This window comes from Palaemon carinicauda, chromosome 2 (assembly GCF_036898095.1).
Source record: "Palaemon carinicauda isolate YSFRI2023 chromosome 2, ASM3689809v2, whole genome shotgun sequence".
NCBI classification, from domain to species: Eukaryota; Metazoa; Arthropoda; class Malacostraca; order Decapoda; family Palaemonidae; genus Palaemon; species Palaemon carinicauda.
The window spans coordinates 65,746,970-65,767,294 of record NC_090726.1 but is presented as its reverse complement, the minus strand read 5'-3'; the positions used below and the strand labels follow the sequence as shown (position 1 = coordinate 65,767,294).

The following is a 20,325-nucleotide window of genomic DNA, read 5'->3' as shown; positions in this document are numbered from 1 at the left end:
ATCACTTAATTTTTTATTTTTTTTAGTCATATTGCTAGATCTTTCTTTTTAACATTTTACTAATAGTACAAGTCTCCTAGGGAAAGTAACAGAACTAGCTTAGTATAGCATATACTGTACTTAGCACTAGTTTAATATTTTGAATTATAAAAATTACTGTAACTTGGACAAATTTGACTGCAAGACTAGACAAATAAATGTTGCCTTGTTGCTTAAGGGAAGTTAGTTGGTTGAGTTAGCTTTTATATGTAATACGTTAGGGTAGTGTTCAGGGTTTTCTGTGGTCAGTAATCAAGTCCAATATTTTAGGCAGCCCTGCTTTCAAGTTTTTCTTTTCATTCTGTGGATGTAGTGTGAAGGTTTAAGTAACGTCAAATATTGCAAGATAACAGGGTAGTTATTAAGTCTAGGGTAATCACAGGTCATAAGATTTGGGTCATGTGTTTTGGGTGAGTACAGTACATGGTCAGGTCTAAAGAGGAATGAGATTCATGTTTAGTTAAGGGATTTATGAGGTAAAAATTGTCCAAATTTGAGTCATCCTTTGACTAATTTGAGTGATGCATTATTTATTGAGAGATGACCTAAAGTTTGAATAATTCGGAAACTGGTACAATTAGTTATATTTGGTCAAGGTGAGCGGCAATTTATTGATAGGTTATCAGTTATGAAGAGATCTGAAGTTTATGCATAATGTTGTGCTTTTGCCTCTGAATACATTTGCACGGGAATTGGTAGTGTATAGATTACTGTAGCATGCTTCTCTCTCTCTCCATTGTTTCAAAAAAAAATTTTTTATATGGGCCTTAGCCTTTGGTGCCAAAATTTTGCTTTTGTGATTTTCTAGTGCATAGAATGACTGTGATGGATAAAAGAATGTTTTTTTTTATGGTTGTAGTTCAATGGTATATGTGTGGATTTTCCAATTACCATGTTATGCTATTCAGGTGTGAATGTCGTGCTTGAAGTATTCAAGTGACTAGAAGGATTTTACTGTTAATTAGAAGGCTTTGAAGGTCAAAATAATTCTTATTACCTTGTATCCAGTTAAAAATTGTTTGCACATTTCAACTCATTTGAGTTGCTCAATTGGTGATATAGCACCTGTTCCCAACTGTAACTTAGGCTTTTCATGGCATTTACCAGTGTGTGATACCTTCAACATTAAGCATCCTCACGTCTTTTCTCACTAAGGTTTCTCGACAAAAGGTTATTCACTTTTGCTGAAGTTTTTTGTTCATATTTTTTATATAATTTGTGTGTTTATTAAGGTTACTTTGGAAGTCTTAGCCAAAACTGTTAGTCATTTTAAGTATCCAGTTTGCAGTGCTCCCTGGTTTGATTTTTTTCAAGTAAAACTTTTATCTCTGCTCCTTATTTAATAAGGAAAGAGAGACTAATTAATAGTGTCGGTTTTCACATTGAACATAGAGTGTTAGCGGGTAGAGTTGTTGTCTTGTTCATCCGGGTCAGATGGTATTTTTGTATGGTTCCTTAAGGAAATGGTGTGCTATAGTAGTTATGCTTTTTTTTCTTCTATTTCCTCGGACAACGATTAGGCTCCTTACATGCTTTTCATCATATATCTAAATGTTTGTGAAAAGTGGCATTAAAACATTTGCTGTCTTCCCCCTTTCATTAACTATGTGGTTAACTGATACACCTTTGAAAGAGAGTAAGTGTATTGTGTTCATAGGGTTTTCCCAATTCAGATTTAGGACTGCGTTAGCTGTGGTAGCTTCTATCCCATTGATTCAATGAGGGAGCAGTTGCAGCACTGTACCTGCTGGCTCTGGTACCAAACTATTTGCTGCTTTTTATAGGGAATCTAGGAATTTGCTCTTCCACTTTTCTGTACCAAACTTGTCATGTCCACCTTATATCTGTTTAACATCTCTAGCAGTGGACTATGTCTATCCTATATAATTTTTCCATTCAGCAGTGGACTCTGCTCTTATTAGCATATGAAAATTGTTTTCTTGAGAAAGGCGTAGCTTTACTTTTTGGGAACCAACTAACAGAATATCCAATCGTGAATTGCCATTCATGCTATTTTCATGTGGTCCAAGTTCTATTAGGCTGCAGATGCTTTTGAGCTAGCAGACTTATAGTCTCATCAACCTCCCACCCCATCCCTGAACTATATTATGCCATCTAAGTTCCCAAGACTTATATTAATTAATTTCATTCAGCTCCCTGACTGGTATCTTGTAGACGAGTACTAGTAAGGGACTGGAAAGTTATCAGCCAATGGCCTCCTTGGTATTGAGATCGACATAGTCTTTACTCCAAAGATTCTTTTGCTAGCTTAGCATCAATGAAGAAAATAGGCAAGGGTCAGTCTTTATCTTGAGGTGAGATGTGGGGAACTGATGAGGGTATCTATACCAGGTAGGTTTGAGCCATTCTTGATGCTTTCTCTGGGACTATGTTGAAGGGGTGATGATGTGATGCCCCATTAGAGCCCTGCAGTGCTGTCAAGAGAGTAATTGGCTTCTCAGGCTGAGTGCTAACAACTTCATTTGTGAAATTAAATGTTGGCAAATGATTTGTCTAATGATGTTCAAGGGTATCACCCCCATCTGTTGCCTTCACAAGAACATGTTGGGATCAAATGTAATAAAGGCAGGGATGTAGAAGCGATGGTCACCTCCCTCTCTTATAGGTATTTTATCTTCAGGATGCTTCTCACGAGTCCTTGGACTCATACTGTACTTGGATCCTGTGTTGGCTGCTCATAGTTATATAGCGCTCATTTTAGATAAGCATTTTGTCTTAAGGTTTAAGGTTGGCAAAAGTAATAGGAATCAAAGGTAGAATGTGAATAGCTCTGCCTCTTTTTCCCCTCTTGGGTGTCTGGAACCCAGCTGAGTTCAAGAAGGGTCAGACATTGCAGGAAAGTTAGGCACAAAATATTTTTCTTACAGACTGTTTAACAAATCATTTATGTACCATCATTAGCCTTGTCGAATGGCGGCATAAGTTTCCCTCAAACTTGGACTGGCTTGGCCTTTCACAGCTTTGATATACTATATGTGATGCTGTGTAAGATATGACTGGAGTAATTTATCGTTTAGTTTTTTGTAAAAGAAAATGGCATTTTCAAGAAAGATTGAACCTCATATATTACTTATATATAGGATAAAAGGTTGTTTGGGTATAGGAACATAGCATATTTTGAAGATACATGGATTTTTCTCAGCTGTATAAACGGGAATTTTCATTACATATCCCCTTAACCACTCGAAGTAATCCCCCTCCTGTTCTAGCCTTCATTAGACAGGAAACATAATTATGATAAGTATCACACAGTTGTGAACAGGGCTGCTGAGTATGTTTCAAATTATGGAGGCTTGTAGAAATTATCCCGTTTACAAATTCAGCATATGAATAATTGGTTTGTACATGAATTTGTTTTTGTACTATAAGAATGTTTAACTCTCAAAAAATTATGTAACAATTTTTTGAGGAGAGTTAAACTTTAATGGTTAGATGGGCAGTAAGTAGGGAGATTAATTAGGATCTTACAGGATGGGTATATAAGCCTTTAGGTTAAGGAATCTTGGGTTGAGTTTTTCATACAAAATTTGCAAGATATCTGTTTTGAAGCCCAAATTTTTACCAAGTTTTATATTACATTTTAATTTCAGGTCACGTTCAAGGTCGAGGTCAAGGTCAAGATCTCGTAGGAGGAGTCGTCGCTCCCGTTCAAGGTCTAGATCTCGCTCACGTTCTCGAAGGCGTCACTCAAGATCAAGGTAGTGTTTTGAAGTTCAAGTTTTTAAAATGAAAATCATATGTTTGTACAGTTAATGTTTGATAACGTAGTAAAACTTAGTATTTGTGTAAGAATCAGTCGTTTAAAAAAATTTGTCGTGTAGGTCTGGTAGCCGTTCAAGGTCTCGATCACGATCTAGGTCACGCTCTGGAAGCAAGAGCCGCTCTCGCACTCCTGAGGATCGTGGGTCAAAATCTCCAGAGAAACAAGACCAGGAGAATGGAGTAGATGATGACAATGCTATGGAAGAGGAGCAGTTGGATCGCTCAAGATCTCGTTCCAGGTCACGCTCTCACTCTCGATCGAAGTCAAGATCAAAATCACGCAGCAAATCTCGCTCTAGATCTCGTTCAAGGTAGGATTCAAGAGATGATTTGTTTCTAGAATAATTTGCATGATCACACCTTGTATATAAATATATAGTGTATATACATACATGCAGTATTTGTTCCTATGTGAATACAAACCCTTGTCCTTTAATAGGAAAGATCTTTTAAGTTGAATGGAACAGGAAGTTAATATTTATAAATGTGTTTACAGTTATTGGCAGGTGGCAGGGAATTCTTTCCCCTCGCACACTGAGTAGCCATTTTGTTTTCAGCTGCTTGAGTGTACAGAAGTACTTGTGGCTGTATATAATTTCTTCACCTTATTTTGTTTTATTTTACATATTGTTGGCATGATGGATTTAAAGGAATGAGAAACTTTTTGTATAGTCTATTTTTTATAGCGGTGCATATTTGCACCGACTCACAGGGGTGCCCCTTTTAGCTCGGAAAGGTTCCTGATACCTGATTGGTCGTTAGTATTTTTGTCCGAACATCTTCATTGTTCTCGAATAATTACCAAGTAATGTGAATCGAAACTTATTTATTAACCTATATTTCTCCATCAGATATATGTTTTGTCAATAAACAATGTGAAAGAATAAATATATTATAAAGTATCGTCTTGGTAAGTCTAAACTTAATGACACATCCGCCGAAGTCAACGACAGCGGTTTATTTTCGGATGCACGCTTTGTAATTTTGTAATTTCTCACATATTTTAACACAAATTGGGATAAATTACACTCAGCATAGGTTAAACATGTTATTATAAACTTTGTTTGAATACCAGAATTTACCAAAAATACGGAATTAATAAAACCCGATATTTGTGAAAACTTATGGGGAGGTAAAAGAACAGCCTGTAGCGGCCTGGCGTGAAAACAATCCCTTCTGACTGTCGTAGACCCAGTTTTTTTCTTTCGTAATATAGTTCTGCCTATTCCTTTCAGTTTAAATAGTCTTGCAATGTCTCTCTTCGTATTATTTTGCTTAGTATTTTCCCACATTCCTGTTCCTCACCTAATATCTATATATTTTCCCCAATATCTCTTCTTTCATGTATGGGATATCCGCACTACGATTCCTTATTTCTTATCCTCTGTCGAAAGTGATGGCTTGAAGGGAAGCTCGTGCTAGTCTCATTAAAATAGTGTAGAGGTGGGAATAAAAAAAAAAATACTGCTTAATTTCAGGTTTACAGAATAGGTTAAACTTGCTACACAACATAAAATTTATGGTGTTGTTATTATTTACATACTTACTGACGTAAGGTACAAAAAATAAGGAATCGTAGTGCGGATATCACAGGCCTATATGAAAGAAGGGATATCGGGGATAATAAATAGATATTAGGTGAGGAACAGGAATGTGGGAAAATACTAAGCAAAATAATACGAAGAGAGACAATGCAAGACTATTTATACTGAAAGGAATAGGCCGAACTTTATTACGAAAGAAAAAAAACTGTCTACGAGTCAGAAGGGATTGTTTTCCCGCCAGGCCGCTACAGGCTGTTCTTTTACCTCCCCATAAGTTTTCACAAATATCGGGTTTTATTAATTCCATGTTTTTTGGTAAATTCTGGTATTGAAAGAAAGTTTATAATAACATGTTTAACCTATGCTGAGTGTAATCTATCCCAATTTGTGTTGAAATATGTGAAAAATTACAAAATTACAAAGCGTGCATCCGAAATCAAGCTGCTGTCGTTTACTTCGGCACATTGTGATATTAAGTTTAGACTTAACAAGACGATTCCTTATAATATATTTATTCTTTCTCATTGTTTATTGACAAAACATATATCTGATGGAGAAATATAGGTTAGTAGATAAGTTTCAATTCATATTACTTGGTAATTAATCGAGAACAATGAAGGTGTTCGGACAAAAATACTTCCGATCAATTGGGTATCGGGAACCTTTCCGAGCTAAAAGGGCACCCCTGTGAGTCGGTGCAAATATGCACCGCTAAAATAAATAGACTATAGTTTCTCCACTAAATGGCAGTCATCTGTGTAACCTGTCAACTTACATTTGACTGCTGTTGCAAAGTTGAAGGGTAGGGACGCCGCCCTTCTCGTCAGCGTCGTTCCTTGTTCTGATAGACGCTAAAGGCATATCTTTAGGCAGGTCTGTTTCTTCAGAGAATTCCTATGATTGCAAGGGGCATCCTTTTGCGAGCGGACAACAGTACACGCTTATTTGCTATTGCAGTTGGTCTCTTATTTGAATGCGGGTCCAATCAACATAGCTGCCTACCTTCAACGATCTCCTGAGTCCTCAACATAGCTGCACACCTTCAACGATCTCCTGAGTCCTCAACATAGCTGCACACCTTCAACGATCTCCTGAGTACTTGAGGACTGTATGTACCATGATCATATCCATTGTTTAGAGTTAGATACAAGTCATCACAAGCCTGTTTTGAGCACTCAATTGGGTGAAAATTAAGTAGGACACCTAATGAGAGGTTGTGTTGGAAATGCTATCTTCGCTGATATTAAGTTTTGATAAGAGGTTCGTGTGTTGAACCTGCTTGCTCAATGCTACATTATTGATCACTCCACAAATGTACTTTAGTGACTTTTTGGTCACAACTTCTGTCACTTACTTTGAACCTATGACTGTAATCAATGTTTGTATTAGCTACGTTTCCAGTGCCCTGCAAGACAGGTCGCCTCGTATTTGTTCTCCACAATTCGGTATTTCCCTTGTAGTTGGCTGGATGCCACAACCGTGAAACCTATTACCGTTTACAGCAATCAGGATCCACAGGGTTTAGAACAATGATCAGATCTTAATCTTGTACCTCAAGTGATCATCACTTATGAGTAACTATGGAACTACTATGCCAATACTCGTGAGCTCTGCTGGTCAGGACCTAGATCTTGTAGACCAGTAGATTTCGTGAAGGGTTGGAATACAAATTTAACCGCAGCAATTCGTACAATTGTAGATTCCACGCCGTGCTCATGAGGTAGTTGGTAAGGATCTGATCTAACCAACCAAATTCTTTGACATTTTCTTCAGCAAGAAGATGCCAGAGACTGCTATGCTACTTTAAGGGCAGCTTAGTATGATACTTCTGAAATCCTTTGTCTTCACCGATAGTTGGTTAGGATCCCGATTCCTTTTGGGTTTCGCAGACCTCCTCCCGAGTTAATCGTACTAGCAGGCCGAGCTGACTGAAGGGAGACTCTAGCACGAGGAGACTGCTTTCAGATTCCTTAGTCCGCGGTTTTTAAAGATACTTGAATGGTTAACCTCCAAGCTACATCTAGGTTAGGTTGCTGGGCATTCAGTCATATGCTGCACTAAGACCTAGAGCTTGTCAAGCCCAAAACCAAGGAAGTACACCAACAATATCTGGCCTAATGCCAAGAACAAAGCCATTTTGATGCGATTCAGCTGTCTCGTGGGTTATTCGAAATCCAGAGGAGAGAATACGGTTGCCTCCCAATATGCCTTACAGGAGAGGAGAACACGTCCCTAACGGACTTTTTGGTACAAGTGTTTCAGTGCGGTGCCCACAGAAGGAACAGAAACCATGGGATATTAGTGAAATAAATACTGATTCCTATGCCTTGAGAGCTTTGGAATTTGCCTCTGAATCAGGCTAAGAGCCAATCATAAGTGAAGGTACTCACAGGTCTGGTAACTGCTTTGGGACAGGTCGAGGAAGCGTGCAATGATGGGCACGCACGGTTAGTATATAATCTGTGCCATAGCAAATCCTGGTTGCCTCTTCCATCGATTACAATTTTGCTAAGTGTTGAGGCCTATCAAGGATAACTGTCCTGAGATCACCACTGCTCCTTGATTCTGAATAAGAAAGGTTCCTGCAGATTGTAGGCTCTTCCTCCCCTAGAAAGGCTCAGACTGCACTGTCTTTCCTCCCTCAACATGGTCTCCAGGATAGAGCAAGTCAAGGCAGAAAGGATCATAGAGTTCAGTTACTACAGTGCAGCTCATACGATCAGGGATGTGCAGAATGACACACAATGTTCAAGACCTGCTTGTCGATATTCTCCATGATGTACAAAAATTCTTCCCCTACACGTAGTAAGACAAGAGGGCTTCTGAAATGGTTTACAGGGTCCTACAGTCTACTCCCACTCATATATGCTGTATACAACTTGGGACTACATTCTGGTCAGCATTATCTTGGCTTGGCTCCCCAGACATTATTCAGGAAGTACATGGCTAACAGCATATTGTCAGTCATAAGAATGAAGACCACTTTCCAAGTGTTTATGCAAGTGTTGAGCACATTCAGTTGGCAGTCTTCTATTGACGTCTTGGAGATTTCCCCTTTCTCCCCTCCTATAAGGGAATTGCCTCAATATGGAGACAGACTACTTTCCTCATGTCTCAATATGAGGAAAGAGATATATCAGAGGAAGTTTTAGAGGGCTCCCAGACAGTGGAATATCTGAGAGTTCCTTAGCATGACACCTAAGGGGCTTCTGCAGCAAACAATTGTAGCAATGGTTAGTGCAGCTATCTACACTACCATCCAGATTGACAAGAACACCTTCCAAGACTTATTCATCGAGAAGGTTAGTTCCCCACGGTGGCCTACTCAACGATTGCATCGGTATTTCCTGAAGCTTAACTGGTTAGGGCATTCCCCTTACCCTCGGGTTGGGTGACTTCAAGTTTACAGGATGATTTAATGTGTTAGGTCCATGATAAATTGTGACGCGAGTACTCCTAGAATCTATTGTCCACAGACATAGCTGAGGAATGGTGAGGGCTCGAAAAGTAAAGAAATACCACTGCCTTTCAACCTACCAGGGACAGTTGCACCACTACTGCTTAGCAGGCTTCCTAAAGAGATAGGAGGACGACTTGATAGTGATGATGGTCAACAATACTTCCATTTGTGGCCAAGTTACAATGGGTTCTTTGGAGTAGATGTGATAGCTTTGAAAGGTACTTTTAGGTAAGAGCAGTGTGACCAAACACGCTCTATTGACAATTTTGGTGTAGGGTTTTATATTCTTGAATAATTTTTTTGGCGGGAAGGCTTTAGTGCTCACCATCGCTTGCCATGGAGTAGAACAGAAAACTTTTGGGATTTTACCATACCCAGAGGACTAGCAAAGTTTGAAGATGCATTTCGGTATCTCTGAGAATCCTAAATACTTGCGCTTTTGTTGAAGACATCAGTATCCAAAGTGACCTAGATCACCCCCAAGCAGCCATACGAAAACGGTTGTTAGGCCACCTGTTTGTTTCTTCTTTCATCAGAGCTTTCCAATTCCTGCACTAAAGATACTGCTTAGTTGCCGATCTAATATTGAACTTAGATTCAAACCTGGAGTCTTCACAAGAATTATATAACAAGACTATTTAAGAGTGTGCGGGTATAGTTTTGAAGTGTTCACAAATTCTTGGGTATTTTAAACAAACCTGCTCGAGATCGGGGTAATCCCTAGTCCCAGTGAAGAAAGTAGAAAATGTCTTCCTGTGTCACTAAAGGATAGGTGATCTCTGTTACCTTGGTTCACATCACTTACCTATAAAAGTAACTAGTGGGAACAGATTGACTTGAATTCCTGGTTTGGGTATTTTGGGGACTACACTATCAACTCTTCCTTCAGTATGGAAGTAATAAGGAGGAGATCCTAAAATTCTTTCATTCTATTTGCATGCAGCAATCTTTACACACTCAAGGGGTTGACAGTACCACCCCTGATTCGATCTTATTAAGCCAGTAGGGCGCTCATAATTTGTGCATAGTAATGTGTTGACAACTTACAACCTTTTGTGCCCATTATCTGTGGGAGTACCCAAAGGTTCCTGGATACCTTCATCCATGAACCTGTGGTATTGCCTCAATAGATCATGTAGCAAACCTAGCTCCCCACAGCACAAAAGCATCTTATTTAAGATAGATGTCGTGACGTAACTTCAGAATGAGAGGTAAGATCGGCCAGCCTTCTACCTCTTCGTTTCCCTTTCTTGACAGTGCAGGTGAGCGACATGATCGAGCAGCATTTCTTAGCAATAATTTTTAGAAGTATCTTCTTCATCCCTGCAAGTACTAGGGTAGTCAAAGTGGCTGCGCGGCGTTTTGGTGGCCCTTCCTCGCCACCTGTCAGCAACTACCAGCACCTTGTTATAAATTTCCACAGCAGAGTTCCATTCATGTTGAAAGCATTCATCTATTAAAGGATTCCTGTTTGTCAAAGTTAGGAAAAATTTGAAGTGTTGGATATACTATACATACATGCATGCATACATACATACATACATGCATACATACATACATACATGCATACATACATACATACATACATACATACATACATACATATATAGTGCAATTACAGACATTTCATAATATTTGCAGTGTTCCCTTAGTTCTTAGTTGCACTTTTGGTTTAAGCTTTGTTTACTTGTGTTCCTACATTGTATCCCATCTCTGTTCAACCTATTTAAGTTAACAGTTTAACCACAGGGTTTTCTCCACTTTCATGAGTGTTAAATGGTTGCTCAGGTTGCTTTTATTGGGCTAACCAAATTTCATAATTCCAACGCTTGTGTCTTTCATGTGTGTAATACTGTCTGTCATTACAGATCCTCTTTTATTCTACCGTTCAGATTTCAAGATTAAATAATTATATTTTGAAATTATTATAATTCTTAATTCTTAATCTGTATGGTAAAGCAGTTTTTCACCATTATTACTTTCACAAATATCTATATTTCTCCCCGATTTAGCCAGTCTAAATTCATTGTCATATACTCCCATATTAATTTATTATTGAAAGTTTGAACTATTTTTACTTCTCTTTTAGATTGAAAATTTGCTCAGCAAACTAATCACTTCAGCTTCCGTAGACACACTTCCTTGTTTTGTTCATCATTCTTTACTCAGATTTGGCTTTTTTTTTTTTTTTCTGCCTCTTGATCATCGTTCGCCGTTGCCCCATTCCCCTCCCAGAAAGTGCAGAACATCGCATTTGCCGGGTAATGGGGAAAACGGCAGACTGCAGGAATTCAAAATTCTTGAACTTCCTGCTCCTTGGAAGGAGTCCACATCACGAAAGGAGACCACATCACAGTGACCTTCATCTTCCTTGTCTGCAGTCAGGACTTCATTGTGCCGTTCCTTCGTTCTTCTTGGGGGAACTTTCAGATAGTGCCACCATTGGGCGTCAACCGTGATTTGGAGCCTTAGTTAGGGCAGTAACCCAAGCTTTCTCTGGTTTTGCTATCCCACCTCGCGGAAACTCTGGGGAAGTGTGGAGATTCACGGTTCTGTCTCCCCTGAAGATGAAGAAAGCAGCTCCTGACTAGCTACCATCCACCAGGGTCAAGTTGACCCCTACTAGACCTAAGGGAAAGCCTAGGCTTGCTGGTTCAACTCTTCCTCGCTCTTCTATGCCTCACTCGTCACCTCAGTTAGGTTCATAGCAGGGAAGAATCCCTCAAGAGGGCAAAGACATAGTTCTCGATCATGTCTGGCATTACGTAGCCCCTAAAGTCCAGTGCAGCTTTGCCCTGGTTTCATGGCACAAGAGTGCCAACTGAAAGGTTTCCGCCTATCTCTCCGACTTCTCTGCAACCTGCAACACTTCGTTCCGAATTGTCCTCGAAGCTCCTCCCACCCTTGGGTATCTAGCAGGGGAAATATTAAGAGATCCTTGATGAGCCCATTTCTGACTCTTTTTCTACACCATTCCTTAGAGTAATTAATGAAGGTAATTTCTCTGGAGAAATTTTCCGGCTTTCAAGTGTCTCATCAACGGAGGTCCTGAATCAGGAGAAAGTGGCGAAGTACGCTACGCCATGCAGGGTATTTCGTTGCTTGATCTTTGGTTAGGATCATTGGGGACCCTGGTGCCAACTAAGGATTTATCCAAGGAAGGCAACAGGAAGGCGATAGAGACATTCCTGCAATTGGGCACTTGTACTATTGAGTTCCTAGCCCCCTAAGTTTTGAACTTGTGGGCTAATGCCATCTTTAGCCACAGACTCTGTAGTCGAGATGTTCTATCGCCAGGTCCCACACGTCGAGATCACTAGACTGAGGAAATCTTCTCAGGAGGGCTCTTTCTTTGAGCCAGTAGATGTTGAGCAGGCAGCAGCAGATGGAAGAAGTCTCACCAGGACTCTCTCCTCCATAGGGCCCTAAAAACTAGGACCCACAGACCTACCAGCTTCAAACAGGACTGCGGCTAAAGACAAGGACTTCACAGGAAAGGCTCCAAGTCCTCTCGTGGAGGGAAGCATCCTAGAGGAGGTGGCTGTGACTGCAGACGCTAGGATAAGCTATCCTTGTCGTGTCCACCAGTAGGGTGATGCCTACATCGCTGTAGGAAGAGGTGGATGCAGCACTGGGCCGAACTCTGGACAGTCTGCGAGATTTTTACAGGGTATCGCATCCCGTTCATGTCGTCTCTTTCTCCACTGATCAAGACGCGTGTTAAAAAATCTAATTTGGGATGGGATCCTCAGATAGCAGGCCTTTTCGGTCGAAGTCCAGACCATGTTGAAGAAGGGTGCTCTCCAAGAGGTCCTCGTCGACTCCCCTGTCTTCTTCAGTCGACTCTTACTTGTGAAAAAGGCGTCTGGAGGCTGGAGACCAGTCATCAACCTCTTGGTTCTGAACAATATTGTCAAACAAACTTCGGTAAACATGGAGATGGCAGACAAGGTCAGACAAGTGGTAAGACCACAAGACTTCATGTACACACTGGACCTAAAGGATGCATACTTCCAGATCCCAATTCAGCCATCTTCGAGGAAGTATCTCGGATTTAGTCAAGACAACAAGAAATACCAATTCAAGGTGCTATGCTTTGGTCTTTCCAGAGCACTTTGTCTTCACGAGTATTCTCCCTATTCTCCCTTCTGTAATCTTGGGCTCACAGGATCGGTATCAGTCTCTTACACTATCTGGATGACTGGCTGCTCCCAGCAGACTCGGTGGCAACCCTTCTTCAGCACCGAGAAAGGCCTCAGGCTTTGCCAAGATCTAGGCATCATGGTATACCTCGAGGAGTTATCGCTGCTTCCCTCTTAACGACTGGTATACATAGGAATGTTTATAGACACTAACCTTTACAAAGCCTTCCCATTAAACGACAGAGTAGTGAGGTTGAGGAAGGTCGCAAGACATTCTCTCAGTCAGCCGCCTTAGGATGCGATCTCTCCAGTGGTGGCTGAAGCCCAATTAGAATCAGGCCTTTGAATCCCTGGACATTCTGATCCCCATGCATTTAGAGGAACAGATGGACCTAGAGTGGTGGGGGCAGATGAGAGTCTGCTAAAGGGCGTCGACCTTCTCATCCTCCCCCTGACATTGCTTTTCACAGATGCACCAAAAGAAGTGGGGTGGGCCACATGCTGCGCCACACGAACTCTGGTCTGTGGTCAGAGTTCAAAAAGTACCCCCCATATCAATCTCGGAGATAAAGGCCACTTTGCTGGCCCTTCAATAGTTCCATCAGTTCCTGGCAGTTCGCTCATAGGTGGTAATGAGCGGCAACACCCTAGTCGTGGCTTACATCGACAAGCAAGATGGTACTTGATTGCAACCCCCTATCCCATCTGGCAGTAGAAATACTGGTGTGGGTGAGGTCCGCTTTGTCCCGCTACCGCCTTCGCTTTATTCCCGCCAAAAGGATTGTGCTCGTGGACAACCTGAGCAAGGTTCTGTGTGGTCTTTGGATCATTTGGTAGTCAACAAGGTCTTGACCTTGTGGGGGGTTCTCCGACAGTGGATCAGTTTGCAACGACCCTAATCTTCAGGCTACTATTATACTGCTCGCCAGTCCTGGACTCCAAGGCTCTTTGGCAAGATGCATTCCAACAATGGTGGGACAACATCGACGATTATGCTTTTCTCCCATTCTGTCTGATGAGAAGTGCTTAACAAGACCAGAACATCGGTCAATCTCTGAATGACCCTTATAGCTCCGCTATGGCATCACGCAGAGTGGTTCCCAGACCTTCTGCAACTCCTGACGAAGCTTCCAAGAGAACTTCCTCCACGACACGATCTATTCAGACAGCCACACGCTAACATCTTCCACAAAGCCGTAGCTTCGCTTCGACTTCATGCCGGGAGTCTATCCAGCATATGCTCTCTGAGAGGCTTTTCGCAACGTGTCAAAAAGGGTGTCTGTACATCTGCGAAAATCATCAGTCTCGGTCTACCAGGTGACGTGGAATGTCCTCCGTTGTTGGGTAAGGGGTATCTCTCCACTCTATGCCACTATTCCAGCAATAGCCGAGTTCTTATATCTGTGAGAGGAAATGCTCCTCTCAGTTTCTGCAGTAAAAGAATGTCGCTCAGCCTTGAGTCTTGCCTTTAGACTGAAAGGAGTGGACATTTCCTCTTGGCTGGAACATTCACTCCTAATACGGAGTTATGAACTTAGCTATCCCCAGTCAGAAGTGAGACCTTCTCCTCGGAATGTGGTTCGTGTTCTTTGATCCCTTAAATCTTATGAACCATTACGCCAGGCAACAGATTGCCTTCTCGCATGGAAGAATGTGTTCCTACACTCTTTGGCCTTGGCCAGGAGTGCCAACGAACTTCATGGTCTCGTATGACCGCCCAATCAAGGGGATGGGGAGAGGTAAGGTCAGCTTTGTTCCGGAGCTCGTAGCTTTTACTAAGAGGAGGATCACTAAAAACATGTATTGACATTTACTGCTCAATACCTGCAAGATGTGACCCACAGAAGAGACTATGTTCTCTATTGGTCCTGTTGTGGCTGCACAATAGCTGGCTTAATACCTTAAGCTCCTTAACCCTTTTACCCCCAAAGGACGTACTGGTACGTTTCACAAAAGCCATCCCTTTACCCCCATGGACGTACCGGTACGTCCTTGCAAAAAAATGCTATAAAAATTATTTTTTTCATATTTTTGATAATTTTTTGAGAAAATTCAGACATTTTCCAAGAGAATGAGACCAACCTGACCTCTCTATGACAAATATTAAGGCTGTTAGAGCAATTTAAAAGAAATATACACCAAAATGTGCTGGGAAAAAAGTAACCCCTTGGGGGTTAAGGGTTGGAAATTTCCAAAAAGCCTGGTGGTAAAAGGGTTAATGGACAAGTAGCAGAAGGTTTAGGGCATTGGTGACCCCGTTTTAGTCAGAGTGAATGTGAAGGAGTGACTGGCTCTTTTCTTTATCTTTCTATTCCTTGGGCAAATCAGCATCCAGGGTCTTCTACACGGATGACTTCAAACCTTTGCAGGTAAACCATTGCTCCCTTTTGTATCCTAGCTTTGTGTTGATACTATACTGTTGTCCCCATACCCTGTCAAGGTGGTATTGGGAATGTCTTGGTGACTTCAAACGACTCCTATGGCTCAAAAGAAATCTTACCCTAAGTCACATTGCTAGTATCCCTACATATACAGCTTGCGTAGTCCGCAGATCTTGCAAAGCAAGGTTAGCTAGGTGTTAGGGTTTCCCTTTTTGGTGCTAACATGCACATATAAGAGGAATCCCTGGTGAAGCCAAAAATACAGACTGGCAGGGACGTCAACCCTCCTAATGGGTGAGTCGTACCCCTATATAAAGCGTAGGTTTGTACTCCAGTTATGGAGCAAGTGACGTTCGGAAATAATTCGTGTTTTTTCCTTATGTTACAAACATATGACTACTTATACAGATTTGCCCACCAACCCAGGCCCCCTTGAAGTACTACCAACAAGCAAAGTGAAGTACAGTCACAGGTGTGCGAGAGAACTTTTTCTGAGAGAGCTTAGTATTGATTAATGTTGCCTTATTCACCCCCAAAAATGCAATATCCTGCTTCGTGGTTCATAGTGACTTTGTACATCAATATATGTCAGCATTTCACCAATGTAAAGGCTCATATCTACTTTGTGTCTGCACCATCTAGCAAGCATTAATGCTGGTAGCCTATTAAAAACGTACCCGCCGGACAATGTGTTAGACAAAAGTTAAGAAACCTACTCAAGCTCAATACTTTTTGTTAGGGTTCGCAACCTCACCATTTTTATGAGAACAATAGATTGGGAGATTTGGGGAGCAACCATTTCCTTGCTCTCCCTACTCTTAGCTTGGTGGCTAAGGCATTATCCTTTCTTTACCACTGCCATTCATGATCTTTAAACTGTTAATCACTGATGCGTGATAACACATCAGCATTGCAGTTTTTCTGTGACTAATTACCCGTTTCCATAAACCAGGTATTCATATTAAACATTTGAACAAAAGGTTCTGATTTCTGTTGGAATATAATTTTTTTATGTTAGTTTGTAGTTTTCAATACTATACAATTCCAAATTAAACTTTACCTTTCGATCACTTTTGAGTCCTGAGCCGATGGTCAAAAGTAGCTTCTTTGACAGACTCGGTCCTTCGTTCTACCTGTCTAACTAACTACCTTGTTAACGATTCAACTTCTGGCACTGCTGCTGCTGCTGCTTTTTTTTTTTTTTTTTTTAAGAAACCACTTATATAGTGGACTGTGGGACTTTTATCCTCACTCCATCCACCTGAAAGTTTTTCTTTGGTGGTTCTCTTTAAATTTTGTAGTACACAATATTCATGAAATATTTACTTTTAATGTTCGTATTGCAGATTTATTTTCTATTCTTGAATCACTGATAACAAATATTGCAATTATTTATGGAAAGCTGGTGTTGTGGAAGAAGTCAAAATTAATATGTAGCATTGCATCATATTTGATTGTCTTGATTGTTTCCTCGTGCTAGGAATATTGAGCAGGCCCTGAAATCTTTTTTTTAACCTTTCATTCAGGTATGCATTTATTCATAATGACTCCTTTACTTGTTATTTTGAGATTGATCAAATATATTGGTGTTTCTTTTATATATATATATATATATATATATATTTATTTATTTATTTACTTATTTATATATAAAATACACACATTTATACATACATATATATACATACACATACATATATACACACACGTGTATATATATATATATATATATATATATATATATATATATATATATATATATATATATATATATATATATATATATATGTATGTATATATGTATGTATGTATGTATGTATGTATGTATGTATGTATATATGTATATATGTATGTATATATGTATGTATGTATGTATGTATGTATATATGTATATATGTATATATATACCTACGCCCTTTTTTCTTTTATTTATCAGCACAAAAACTATTAGAGATAGGACTTTACCTTTATTATGGCATTGCTGAGTAAATTTAATTTCCATTGATATGTAATATTGTAGAATTTTCATACTGGTAATTATGAGAAGTAAATTGTTTTGTGGCAATAGTTTACATAAAATCTATTGGGGTCAAAGGGTCAACATTACTCTCCAGTATCTTGTATTCCTCTCAATGTACACCCTCTGCCATACACCTACCATTTTGTATTCAACCTTAGATTTTTTCTAGGTTCATAAATGCTTTCATTTTGGTGAATCATTGCTCCAGGTTACTGATTAAATCTGCAAAGCGCACATTTTTGACATTAACAAAAGCTTTTTATATAACCTCAACTTATTAGGGGTTGCCCCTGAATAAAATTCCGGCAGCTCCGCCCCATCTCTTGGTCATAATTTCAACATTGCCAGAGCAACATGACTTCAATAAGTCAAGTGATTTTTCCCTAGAAGGATGTTGAAAGGTCATAGTATTTCTTTTATCTTGAATTTCTTTGTTACTAGGTTTGGTTATACTAGTGTTTTTGTGCTACCTACCTTGATGTTGGCTATTATTTCAAGCATGGTAGTTGACTGTATGGCTACCAGTTGACGTGTCCCTGCTCAGGTTTTTATGACCGCCTTAAATGTAAACAATCTTATGTTATATTTGGGGGTTTTCTTGTTTGATATTTGATAGAATTTTCGTGGAGCTATTTCATTACTTGAGGCGACTTATTGATGTTCTGGTTAGTTATTTAAAGGGAATCGAACACTATGTATAAGGTGGTCTATCAGATTATTTATTTTGAAAGGAAAAAATTCAAATTATTATTAGTTTATCATTTTAGGAGCTATTTTAATGAGACATAGAAAGTATCACAGAAGGTGGAAAATTTCAACCAGTTTAAATATTTATTTAAAATTTATTGAAAGGAAAAAATTCAAGTTATATTTAGTTCATCATTTAAAGTTATTTTAAAGAGATAAAAATATATATTAAGTGTATCAGAAGGGGGAAAATATCTACCAGCTGTGTAAAATTTTTTCTTGACAATTAAATTCTTACGGTTCCTCATTCAGTCATGATAATTCTAACCACGAAAAAAATGGACTTTGTTTTTTCTTTCTAATGGTATAGTTACCTGTAAAGTTTACCAAAAACCAACAACAATTATAACCATTTGAAGTGGAAAAAATGTTGACTGATAAACAGCCGTAATGGTAAACTTGTACATTGGCACTCTCGAAGACAACTTGTGGCACTTATTGCATGTGATTTATCAAAAGGCCTAAAATATATATTTTAAACAGACCCGTGAGTAATCCTGACCTCTGTTTCTACTAATTTGGGGCCACTAAGTCCCCTTTCTTTAGTGAAGGATTTTCTTGATTAATGGCTAGAATCTCATCAGGCACCAGTTGTACTCATTGTAGTTTAGTTTGGAAATTAACTGAGCTGATATTCGTCGCTCATTTCAAATTTCTTTTTCCTAGCTTGTGAAACTTTTTCTCGAATTTTCTTCATGCTGGCACTGGGATGATGAATTTTTTCATAACCATGTTATGCTCAGCTTGAGCACAATACATGCGTTGTCGTCTTACATTCTGCAGCTGTTACATCCTCTAAACGTCCAATATACAGTGTGTAAATCACAATAATGTTCGTATTATATTTCGAGTTGAAACACTGGGAACTTGGATAACCATAAATTTCGGGTTGATATGAAGCACAAAATAATACGCTATTCAATTTTTTTGGGATTACTCACTGCTATACGCTAGCAGGACCTGTGACTGCTTTTCATATCCTGGTAAGCAATATTACTTATAATTCATAGTAAATAATAAAAGCAAATAATAATAGAGATAACAATGGTTGAGAATATAGACCACTTGGGCTGACTGGACCTCTGAAGAAAATAGGGGGCCAAGATTTAAAAGTTATATCTGTATATCTATATTTTACAGCTTATGTGATGGATACAATGCCAGAGGTTACTTACGTCTAATTTATTAATTTTTGTAATATAAAAAAATTCACTCGGCCCCCTTGAAAATAATGTAGGAGTGATTGGAAAGATTTCCCCTCATTATCCTGTTAGTTGCATCATTTTGGGGGAAAAGAAACTAGTCAGTTGGTGGGTGTTCAGTTTTCATTGTTCCTTTTCCTTTAAGTTACATTTTTTAATGGCAAGTGTTGTTTTTATAATTAATCTCGACCAATATACAATTTACAAATCTTACAAATAGAAATTCAGGACCTATGGGTCTGTTAAAATATTCATTACCACCTGAAATACTAAGTATGTGCGCAACACAATCGATATTTGTCAACCCGATCAAGTTGGGAAAGTCATGTCCACTTTTCTTATTGTATGTTACTTTTTAAGTCTGAAAAGTGAATTTTTTAATCAAGTGCCAAATCTGTTGTAATGCAGAATTTGGTAATAGCAGTTCCTTTAGTCTGATTTCTTTGAAGTGTGTATTTAATACTTGTTTATATTATGTTCTCCCAACATAATAAACAAATAATTAATTTTTGTTTGTATTTGAAAGCAGTTTTTCCCTTTTCTCAACATGTGTTCATTCTCAAGTGATTCCTTAATTTTTTCATAACCTTTAGATTTGCAACGTTGATTCCTACAATATTTTGTGATCCATGGTTTATAAATCATCTGATCATTACTGAAACTCTGGCTTTTACTTACCTCTGTTCCTGCCTCCTTTCTTCCTCCTTGTTTTCTAACCTCTTAACTTTAACTTCCATGTAACTTCAACCCCCCCTCCCCATCCCCCATTGCACTGTCCCAGTGAATGACCTGGCAAGTCACATGGTCGGGGTACATAGTCCAAATTTGAATACTACGAAGTATCCAACAGAGTTCTCTCGGAAATTATCTGTATTCAAAATGATTTAAATGTTCCTTTGAATAGTGTATGTTTGAATAATGAATTAATATTTCAGCATGAGAATATTTAACAAGATGATAATGTTTGACTTATTATTTATTATACAATCATGAGGAGCTGTTGGACT

The 20,325-nt window shown here is 39.2% G+C and overlaps 1 protein-coding gene across 5 annotated transcripts in view; it reads left to right on the top strand.

Annotated features, from left to right (window-relative positions):
* Positions 1 to 20,325, top strand: part of SC35 (SR family splicing factor SC35) — an 82,378-nt gene that overhangs the window by 21,963 nt on the left and 40,090 nt on the right. For 4 of the 5 annotated variants that reach the window (XR_011040864.1, XR_011040863.1, XM_068356588.1 and 1 more), the window contains exons 3-4: positions 3,651 to 3,758; positions 3,882 to 4,133. Coding sequence is in view for 3 of the 5 variants with exons in the window: in XM_068356588.1 (XP_068212689.1) it covers positions 3,651 to 3,758; positions 3,882 to 4,133 (360 nt within the window). In the remaining 2 variants the exon portion in view is untranslated. The remainder of the gene's footprint in view (positions 1 to 3,650; positions 3,759 to 3,881; positions 4,134 to 20,325) is intronic. The other variant, XM_068356584.1, reaches the window with a different exon arrangement.